The following is an 11,272-nucleotide window of genomic DNA, read 5'->3' on the forward strand; positions in this document are numbered from 1 at the left end:
CAATGCAATGTTGCAGTGTGGACCTTGTTTGAATCGAAATTCAAAGAAATAAAAGCCATTTATGAAACAATCAGAGAATAGTACCAGGATATTAACTGAAATGAAAGAATTACTAAAACTAATTATCGTTGCCCTGGCCTCCCGATATACCAAGGTTGCAGGTTCAATCCTTGTTCAGGGCACATACAAGAATTAACCAATGATTGCATAAATAGGTGGAAAAACAAATTGGTGTTTCTCCCTCCTTTTTGCTCTAGAAAAAAATAATTAAAATAAAAAACAAAATACCCCCGCATGACCTGAGGTGGCACAATGGATAAAGCGTCAACCTGGAATGCTGAGGTTGCTGGTTTGAAACCCTGGGCTTGCTTGATCAAGGCACATATGGGAGTTGATGCTTCCTGCTCCCCCCTTGCCCCCTTCTCTCTCTCTTCTTCTCTCTAAAATAAATATTTTTTAAAAACACCTAAAGTTATAGTAATGGCTTATATATCTATGTTAAAAGGTGTCCTGCTATGGCCAGACAGTTCAATTGGTTGGCGTGTCATCCCAAAGAACAGAGGTTGTGTTTGGTCCCAGGTCAGAGTTCATGCAAGAACAGATTTATGTTGCTGTCCCTCTCTCCCTTCCTCTTTACATTCAATAAATAAAAAAATTTTAAATTTAGCCTGACCAGGCAGTGGCGCAGTAGATAGAGCGTCAGACTAAGATGCAGAGGACCCAGATTCGAGACCCTGAGGTCATCGGCTTGAGCACGGGCTCATCTGGTTTGAGCAAAAGCTCACCACCTTGGACTCAAGGTCACTGGCTCGAGCAAGGGGTTGCTTGGTCTGCTGAAGGCCCACGGTCAAGGCACATATGAGAAAGCAATCAATGAACAGCTAAGGTGTCGCCACGAAAAACTGATGATTGATGCTTCTCATCTCTCTCCGTTCCCGTCTGTCGCTATCTATCCCTTTCTCTATAAATAAAAAAATTTAAAAAAATTTAAAAATTAAAAAGGAGTCCTTATCTCTTTTTGAGGTACATACTTAAGTATTTATAGATAAAATATGTCTGGAATTTACTTTAAGCCAGGGGAAATGTGGGGCAAGTACGGGATAATGAAAAGATTGGCCATTTATTAAATGTTAAAGTTGAGTGATGGGTACACAGGGTTTTACTGCATTACAATATTCTCCCTACTTTCATGATGTTGGAGATTCTTTGAGATTAAGCAAAAAACAGTCCTGGCTGGATAGCTCAGTTGGTTGGAGCTTCATCCCGAAGCACAGACTTGCCAGTTAGGTCCCCAGTCAGGGCGCATTCAGTTGACTGATGTTCCTGTCTCTCTCTCCATCTCTTCCTTCATTTCTCTCTAAAATCAATACAGCAAACATTTAAAAAGTGAAAATTAACTTTTGTGCTCACACTGGTCTTGAAGAACTTGTATAGCATTTTATACTGAGCTTCCCCCCAATCCCCGAATTTCAGCTGCAGAGGTGGAGGCTGCCCTGAACAGATGACATCTATTCCCTCCAGAGTTCAGGGACTGAAGACCCTTCTGTGGACAGTTTGCCAGCCTCTTGAGCTTGGCTACAATGTTGTTCCGAGATGTCCAATTCACCCACCTTTCTCTCCAGTTGGGGCAGAGCCTTATAACTTGCTGTCCCCTCCACCAGACACTGTACCTGTGTCCCTGTGGGTCAGGATCTGAGACACATTGATAGGATGGAGCAGGAACAAGTCAACCTGGAGAAAGCTGGATTTCCTTTGACTGGCAGGTAATAGGGCCTTGCCATTTACATAGAACAAACACTCTAGTTAATATATTAACTAGATATTTTACAGCTTCATATTCATTTTGAAATATCCCCTAAGCCCTGGCCGGTTGGCTCAGTGGTAGAGCGTCGGCCTGGCGTGCAGGAGTCCCGGGTTCAATTCCTGGCCAGGGCACACAGGAGAAGCGCCCATCTGCTTCTCCACCCCTCCCCCTCTCCTTCCTCTGTCTCTCTCTTCCCCTCCTGAAGCCAAGGCTCCATTGGAGCAAAGTTTCCCCGGGCGCTGAGGATGGCTCTATAGCCTCTGCCTCAGGCGCTAGAATGGCTCTGGTTGCAACAGAGCGATGCCCCAGATGGGCAGAGCATCGCCCCCTGGTGGGTGTGCCAGGTGGATCCCGGCTGGGCGCATGCGGGAGTCTGTCTGCCTCCCCATTTCCAACTTCAGAAAAATACAAAAAAAACCCAAAACTAAACAAACAAAAAAAATTAAATGCATTAAAAAAAAATTATATTCCTTCTAGCCATGTGAATAAAATGTTTAAGGTACTTGCGTAACAACAACAAAAAATTCCCTAATTTTTGTTATTAGTAATCAATCATAATTGCTGTTAATGACGATTGAAACAGCAAGATTTCACAGACTATCAAGAACAGCTTTGGGCCTGACTGGGCGGTGGCGCAGTGGATAGAGCGTCGGACTGGGATGCGGAAGACCTTTGGGCCTGACCGGGCAGTGGTGCAGTGGATCGAGCGTCAGGCTGGGATGTGGACTGGGATGCGGAAGACCCAGGTTCGAGACCCCGAGGTCACCAGCATGAGTGCGGGCTCATCTGGTTTGAGCAAAAAGCTCACCAGCTTGAGCCCAACGTCGCTGGCTCGAGCAAGGGGTTACTCGGTCTGCTGAAGGCCCGTGGTCAAGGCACATATGAGAAAGCAATCAATGAACAATTAAGGTGTTGCAATGCGCAACAAAAAAACTAATGATTGATGCTTCTCATCTCTCCGTTCCTGTCTGTCTGTCCCTGTCTATCCCTCTCTGTCTCTTTAAAAAAAAAAAAAAAAAAAAAAGCTTTGGAATATCAGTGTTTTCATGAAATATCCTGCATATATTTAAATTCCAAATAACCAATTTTTGCTGTTAAATTGTTAAAATGGGAAATGGTTGAAAAGCATCATTGGACTCTTGCTGCCTGCGTGTTTCATTCTATCATTATTGACAACTTTGTTATGATAAAGTATTTCCAGTTTTAGAAGCCTTGATTTAAGGATCAGGCCTAGGCACCGGCCCCATCTCCCTCCCAATGCTTAAAAGGGACCCTTTGCCTCTTCCCATCTCTTACTCTCCAGGTTCATACAGAGCACCAATCAACAGACGGCTACATTTCACTTTATTTTGCACATAATGAAAACATCCAATTTATTATTCAGTGCCATAACTGTTACTGTTCATGAATCATGAAGTCAGGAGGAAAACATTTCAATTCATCCCAAACATATTTCCCAAATACGACAGAAACTCCTAATACATGTGACACAGGCTGGTTTTGATACATGGAGAGCCTAAGCAAGAAGGGTGTATACTGAACAGACACATGGGTCTGACCAGGAGCCACACTTCAGAAAGCAGGACTAGACCCAGCTAGTCATTCACACTGCCCCCACATACACCTGCCCTATGAAGTTCACCGCCCCTTGTCAGGCTGAAATCCAAGCAGCTCTTTCATCCACTTGCAGGCTAACCACTTCCTCTTATTTCAAGGTGGCTAATCTGTACACAGAAATCCTGGCAGCTCAAACATGAGGCATCTCCACAAGCCAGGTTCCAGTTCAAATTCTGTACAGGAAGTTCCCATTGTCATCAAAGAATTCTCGCCCCCTCTGCACTACTTTGCTGCTGAAGTTCTGGTCACCCAGTTCTCCCGCCTTCTCCAACTCCTCTAGCTTCTCTGCACCTGCCAATCTACCACCGTCAGTTCCTCTGCTGAGTTCACAATCACTGGAGGAGTGCTTCTGCAGCTCTCTCTGGCTTGCGGCGACAGGCACAACGCTGTCCTTCTCCAGGTTTTGGTTTCTTTTATTCTTCCCCTTCTGTCTTCTCAGGGTGTCTGTACTGTGAGTGTTTGGTTCCATCACCTTCAAAGCTGTGTTGTGACCCTGGCCTGGGGATGGTGCTTTAACTCCTAACGCAGGGTGGTCTGCAGAAAGCATCTTCCAGGTATTCCCCGAGCCTGGAAGCTGGCAGAGCGAGTGGGCAAGTCCAGCTTTCTTAAGGACTTTTTGATCCTGCTTCAGTTTCAGCTCCAACGTGGGTACAAACTTGCTTTTTAAAACCCTTCGGATCACATCAGTGCTAACATCAAAGCCTTCAGCCAGTTTGGGAACTGACCAGGACTCTGCAAATTCCTTATGTAAATACCTATAGGAAAACCAAAGTTTTTTCAAGTTGTCAAAGTCTCCTATCAGAAAAGCTAACTGATAATATTAGTGATAAATATGTGAGAAGAGGTGCAAACATAGGCTATGTTCCATTCCTGTGTGCCAAGAGCAACATTCAACCAATCTTGGATCATTTAATTTCACACCAACCAACCTCCTCCCACCAAACACCAACCCCAGTTAGATCTTCGAGAATGCACAAAAACTGTCCTCCTTTTTTTTTACAGGGACAGAGAGAGAGAGTCAGAGAGAGGGATAGACAGGGACAGACAGGTAGGAATGGAGAGAGATGAGAAGCATCAATCATCAGTTTTTCATTGTGACACTTTAGTTGTTCATTGATTGCTTTCTCTTATGTGCCTTGACCATGGGCCTTCAGCAGACCAAGTAACCCCTTGCTGGAGCCAGCGACCTTGAGTCCAAGCTGGTGAGCTTTGCTCAAACCAGATGAGCCCGTGCTCAAGCTGGCGACCTCGGGGTCTCGAACCTGGGTCCTCTGCATCCCAGTCCAATGCTCTATCCACTGCGCCACCGCCTGGTCAGGCAAAACTGTCCTTCCTTTTAAAGAACATAAAATCCAGTGGCAGAAACAGGTATATTAATATACAACAACACTGTGATAAGTGTTATAGAAAAGGGACAGGCTGAAACAACACTTGCAACTGGCCCAGGAATTGCTTCAGGAAGTCCAGGGTACAGCTGGCTGGAAAGGATGAAAGGGAGTATAAGCTGGCAGAGGGCTGGCAGAGGGTTGGAGAGGAAGAAGAGGTCAAAAGTGTTGCTAATAGGCCCTGGCCTGTTGGCTCAGTGGTAGAGCATCGGCCTGGCGTGCAGAAGTCCCGGGTTCGATTCCCGGCCAGGGCACACAGGAGAAGCGCCCATCTGCTTCTCCACCCCTCCCCCTCTCCTTCCTCTCTGTCTCTCTCTTCCCCTCCCGCAGCCGAGGCTCCATTGGAGCAAAGATGGCCTGGGCGCTGGGGATGGCTCCTTGGCCTCTGCCCCATGCGCTAGAGTGGCTCTGGTTGCAACAGAGTGACGCCCCGGAGGGGCAGAGCATCGCTCCTTGGTGGGCATGCCGGGTGGATCCCGGTCAGGCGCATGCGGGAGTCTGTCTGACTGTCTCTCCCCGTTTCCAGCTTCAGAAAAATACAAAAAAAAAAAAAGTGTTGCTAATAGAGTGAACATGTGAAATGCAAAGATTATTGCCTTCATGGGGCTCAATGTATCTGACAGTAAGGGCAGGGAGCAAAATCATACCATGATTAGGAGACTGGTTTATGCCAAGGCAACAGCCAGCCAAGGAAGGCTTTTAAGCAGTGGAATTCCATGGACAAATTTTTATTTTGAAGCTCAAACAAGTGATACATTTTCATTGGCAAGACTAGAGGTGGAAAGATCAGGCTGTCAGAATAATCCAGCTAGTATGAACTGAGGTGGTGACAATGAGAGCAGAGGAAGGAAGAGACTTGAGAAATATTTTAGGAAGGCCAAGTAGTAGAACTCAGACTACATTTTAAGGAAGGAAGCAGGCTTGAGATTCAGGATTTTAGCATGGAGGACTGGTGGAATCAGTCAGGATTATAGCAAAAATAGGAGAATTAAAATGTCAGGGAACAGCCCTGGCCGGTTGGCTCAGCGGTAGAGCGTCGGCCTGGCGTGTGGGGGACCCGGGTTCGATTCCCGGCCAGGGCACATAGGAGAAGCGCCCATTTGCTTCTCCACCCCCGCCCCCTCCTTCCTCTCTGCCTCTCTCTTCCCCTCCAGCAGCCAAGGCTCCATTGGAGCAGGGATGGCCCGGGCGCTGGGGATGGCTCCTTGGCCTTTCTCCCAGGCGCTAGAGTGGCTCTGGTAGCGGCAGAGCGACGCCCGGGAGGGGCAGAGCATCGTCCCCTGGTGGGCAGAGCGTTGCCCCCTGGTGGGCGTGCCGGGTGGATCCCGGTCGGGCGCATGCGGGAGTCTGTCTGACTGTCTCTCCCCATTTCCAGCTTCAGAAAAATACAAAAAAAAAAAAAAAAAAAAATACAAAATGTCAGGGAACAATAATAATTCTATTTTGGACATATTTGAGTTTAAGGAACCTGTGTGACATCCAGAGATTACTAATGCACAGCTGAATATATATAAAGTTCAGAAAAACATGGACTGAAGATGATGGTTTTGGAAGTCATAAGTCAACAGCAAAGGTGGTTGAAGCCATGTGAGTGGCTGACATTAGGCCCCTGCAATATGCAAGTGAGATAAAGTGACTGAGAACACATCACTAAAACACAGCAATATTTAAGATACAGGAGGAAGAAGGGGTGTTCAGGAAGAAAACAGAAAAGTAGCCCTTGCCTGACCAGGCGGTGGGGCAGTGAACGGAGGGTTGGACTGGGATGTGAAGGACCCAGGTTCGAAACCCTGAGGTCACCGGCTTGAGCAAGGAGTCACTTGCTCTGCAGCAGCCCCCGGTCAAGGCACAAATGAGAAAGCAATCAATGAACAACTAAGGAGACTAATGAGCTGCAATGAAGAATTGATGCTTCTCTCTTGCCTGACCTGTGGTGGCGCAGTGGATAAAGCATCAACCTGGAAACACTGAGGTTGCCGGTTCAAAACCCTGGGCTTGCCTAGTCAAGGCACATATGGGAGTTGATGCTTCCTGCTCCTCCCCCTTCTCTCTCTCTCTCTCTTTCTCAATCTCTATCTCCCCCCTCCTCTCTAAAATGAATAAAAATTAAAAAAAAAAAAAAGAATTGATGCTTCTCATCTCTCTCCTTCCTGTCTTTCTGTCCCTATCTGTCACAAAAGAAAAAAGTAGCCCTTGCTCTGGCTGGATGGCTCAGTTTGTTAGAGCATAGTCCCGAAGTGCAGCGGTTGCCAGTTCAATCCCTGGTCAGGGCACATACAGGAACAACTCGATGTTCCTGTCTCTCTCTCCCTTTCTCTCTTGCTGAAATCAGTAAGGAAAAATTAAAAAAAAAAAAGGAAAAAGAAAAGTAGCTCTTGAAATAGAAGTAATACCTGGGTCAAAGAAGAGAATTTCATGAAAGCATACTACAAAGTCAAATGATGCAGAAATGTTAGGGAAGCTAAAACTAGAATGTCAGTTATGCCTAGTGCTGAGGAAGTCACTGATAGTTTGTGGAGAATGGTTTCATAGACAAAACAAACTATGGTAAGCAGCTGCTGGGAACAAAATAAACAAAAAACTTAAGTTGACACACATAGGACCCTAAGGCATTAGGTAAGGTTATGACCTAGAGCAGTGGTCCCCAACCTTTTTTGGGCCACGATCGGTTTAATGTCAGAAAATATTTTTACAGACCGGCCTTTAGGGTGGGATGGATAAATGTATCACGTGACCGAGATAAGCGTCAAGAGTGAGTCTTAGACGGATATAACAGAGGGAATCTGGTCATTTAAAAAAAATAAAACATCGTTCAGACTTAAATATAAATAAAATGGAAATAATGTAAGTTATTTACTCTTTCTCTGTGGACCGGTACCAAATGGCCCACGGACCAGTACTGGTCCGCGGCCCGAGGGGTTGGGGACCACTGACCTAGAGCACACACGACTGGTCCTAGACAAGTAAAGGGCTACTATTTCTTCTGAAATTTAAACGGAGTGTAGGACTGAGATGGAAAACAAGAAGACGACCAAGAAGCTTTAAAGGACTACTACCTAGTCACCTGTTTTTTTCTTTGAAGTAAAAGGACATTTACTGACCACAAAAGGAGATATGATAGGGATGAATATTTGAAAAAGCTGTTGTTCAAGATAGAAACGGAAGCCAACATGAGAGGTGCTACAGCCTCACAAAGCCTTCTTGATCAGCTCTTCAGAATCTTTAAGTCTCAATTTCAGAGTCATTCTGATGAAAGTTAAAAATGGCATATAACCCACGGAGGGCTCTTTAACAGTATTTATCAAAATGTAAATAAGGCTTGATCAGATGGTGGCATGGTCGACAGAGCATTGACCTGGGACACTGGGGACCCAGGTTTGAAACCCCGATGTCGTTCCTTGGCTTGAGCATGGGATCACAGACATTACCCCATGGTCACCGGCTCTGCTGGAGCTCCTTGGCCAAGGCACATATGAGAAAGCAATCAATGAAAAACTAAAGTAGTGCAACTGCAAGTTGATGCTTCTCATCTTTCTCCCTTCTTGTCTGCCTGTTCCTGTCTGTCCCTCTCTCTTCATCATATACAAAAAAAGAAAAAGAACGTCTTAATTTACAATTTAAATGTTGTGAGATCTGCAACTATTTTCAAATTTGAACAAAATGAACTGTGTCATGTTAGATTCAGGGAGTACTGACATGCTGGGGCTGCCAAGAGTGTACAAGGTCCCTGTGACGCTGAGAACAAAGAGTTCAGCAACATCCTGCATTGAGTCAGAGACCCTTATCAGAAGTTTATGTTTGAAATTCTCCACTAATACCCCCCCTGTAACTGCGCACGACCTCCCTAGCCAATGACTAACAGCCACATCAGCTTCTGTATGATGCTTGCTCATCCTAGACAGCCACCCTATAAAAAGGAGCCATTTTAGAAGCTCGGGGCTGCAGTCCCTGTGCAGGTTTGGGGGGCTGCAGTCCCTGCGCAGTTTGTTGGCTGCGCAGGTTTGGTTGGCTGCAGTCCCTGTGCAGGTTTGGGGGGCTGCAGTCCCTGCGCAGTTTGTTGGCTGTGCAGGTTTGGTTGGCTGCAGTGCTCTAGTCTCTTCGGAGGCGTGGGTTGCCTGCAGTCCCTGCGCAGTTTGTTGGCTGCGCAGGTTTGGTTGGCTGCAGTGCTCCAGTCTCTTTGGAGGCGTGGGTTGCCTGCAGTCCCTGTGCAGGTTTGGGGGGCTGCAGTGTTCTCCTGTGTGGGTTACCTGCATCCCCTGTGCAGGTTTGGGGGGCTGCAGTGCTCCCTTGCATGGGTTGCCTGCAGTCCCTGTGCAGGTCTGCAATAAAACTTATAAAATTCACTTTGAGTTTGCTGCGGCCTATCTCCTAGGATGTAACATGTCACAATGTTAAAAACTATTTAAATCAAGTCTATGGACTTACAGCTCTGGCTGGGGTAGCCCTGTTGTTTACAGCATTCGCCCCTATGCCAAGGCTGCATGTTCTATCCCAGGTCAGAGCATATATAAGAGTCAACCAATGAACACACAGATAAGTGAAACAACAAAAAGGATGTTTCTCTCTGTCTCAAATCAATCAATAAATTTTAAAATTTCAAAAAAAAGATGACAGGTTAATTTAAGTTCATTACATTACTTTTCTTTAAGGAACCTTAGTCTGGCCTATGGTGGCCCAGTGGATAGAGCGTGTACCTGGAATGCTGAGGTCGCTAGTTCAAAACCTGGGCTTGCCTGATCATGGCATAGGACAAGCAATCAGTGAACAACTAAACTGAAGCAATTATGAGTTGATGCTTCTCTCTCCACCCCTCCTCCTCTCTGTAAAATCAATCAATAAAATCTTTTTTAAAAAACCTTAAATGATAAAAAAACAAAATTAAAACAATATCCTTCACTCCCCATCGCAGCAGATCCAAACACCAGGAGTCTCACCGGATCTGCTCCATGGCTTCCCTCGTCAGAGTCCTTGGCGGGGCGCCTGACGCCTCCATTTGCCTCCGAATTTTCTGGAATCGGATGGCTTGTTTCTGTCGTTTCAGGGCGCTGGGGGGAGAGAACCAATGGCAGAAGCCATGCAGGGAAGCAACATGGGTGGTTTAAGAGTTTCGGGCTAAACCAAGGAGCGCCCTGCCCTCTTCTTTGTTCACCGCCCCAGAAATCTTAACACCTAGAACAGCCCCAAAGTAAGCCGAACTCTCTAAACGGGTGATGAAATACGTCACTGGTGAGGGGACCTGCGGTCTCAAAGGAGCTGCACACCTGCCCAGCGCCTCGGAAAAGGTTAAGAAACAAGAGCCGCTGCTGCGAATGCGGCGGCAGGACGCCCGGCGCCGGGGCGCGAGGCCCTGCTTCAGGCTGAAGGCCGGGGAAGGAGCTGGTACCTCTCCACCTCCTGCAGCTCCCGCTCCTCCGGTTCCCAGTCGGAATCGGGGTCCGGTTCGCGGCCGGTAGAGCCCAGGCCTGCCACCCCTCGGGTCGCAAGCCCACAGCGAGTGACCGCAGCACGGACACGCCCGCCCAGCAAGACACTCAGAGCACCCGACATGTTGACAGACAGCTCTCAGCCCAAACTCGGCAACACCTGAGGCCCAGAGGGCGGGGCCGGAAGTGGGCGAGTGGGAAGAAAGTGATGGTTCCACTTCCCTTCCGCTTCCGGCGGAAAAGGGCTCTCTGGGTTTAAAGAGCAGTGCGGGCCACCTTTCCCTGCTGTAACCATGGGGAGTTTCCCTGATACGCGCGAGTCCGAATGAGGTAGAGGACGCTCCTACAAAACGGCAAAAACTTTAATGAAGAGTTCACTTGCCAAGAGCCAACCCTTCGCCCCAACGACAGCCCTGGCCGGCTGTTTCCGCCACGAGGGCGAGAAGGACATCCCCTCTTCGATCCTCTGACAGCGATAGCCCTCGAGTCTTGGGTACGCGGCTTCTCTGGGAAAGACCCCTTGCCGCTGGGATGATCCGTGGGGCTGCACCTAGGGCTCCGACCCATCACCGAACGATAAATTCAGGCCGAGATTTGAAGGGCGGAGATGAGTGCATCGCCGGCCCTTGGCCCCTCTTCCTTCATTTTTTAGTCTTTTCTGATCTGGAAATAATCTTGGAGTATTGAAGAATTCTTAGTGTCTTTGTATTTGTGGCTTTTGCAAACCGAATTCTTGGCCAGGACCTTTCAAACTCAAGTTTAGTGGCAGACTTTTATTGAGCGGTGGTTGATGGCCCTTAGCCCCTTAAGAAACCTGAATGGGTTCTCAAAGCAGAGGTTGAACGCTGGGATTCCTTCCTGCGTTTACCTGTGGTGGCTGATGTCCAGGAGTGTCCTGGTACTCTGCACCAGGAGTGTAGAGGAAGGGCAGAGGGGTAGGTCCTGGGCCTTGGCTGCTCTGTGTTCAGAGTATACCATAGAGAGCAAGATTCATTCGATCCGTGGGCTACTTACCATTTTTTTCTGTTGCAGAAAATAGCCCT

The 11,272-nt window shown here is 47.4% G+C and overlaps 1 protein-coding gene across 1 annotated transcript; it reads right to left on the reverse strand.

The window, feature by feature from the left end:
• Positions 1-3,131: 3,131 nt before the first annotated feature.
• Positions 3,132-10,414, reverse strand: NGRN (neugrin, neurite outgrowth associated). The gene is made up of 3 exons (XM_066354638.1): positions 10,190-10,414; positions 9,741-9,851; positions 3,132-4,176 (listed from the first exon to the last, which is right to left on the reverse strand). The coding sequence occupies exons 1-3, from the start codon at positions 10,351-10,353 to the stop codon at positions 3,588-3,590; spliced, it is 864 nt and encodes a 287-aa protein (XP_066210735.1). The 5' UTR covers positions 10,354-10,414; the 3' UTR covers positions 3,132-3,587.
• Between the last annotated feature and the right edge of the window lie 858 nt (positions 10,415-11,272).

The sequence above is a fragment of the Saccopteryx leptura genome, chromosome 13, assembly GCF_036850995.1.
Source record: "Saccopteryx leptura isolate mSacLep1 chromosome 13, mSacLep1_pri_phased_curated, whole genome shotgun sequence".
Lineage (NCBI taxonomy): Eukaryota > Metazoa > Chordata > Mammalia > Chiroptera > Emballonuridae > Saccopteryx > Saccopteryx leptura.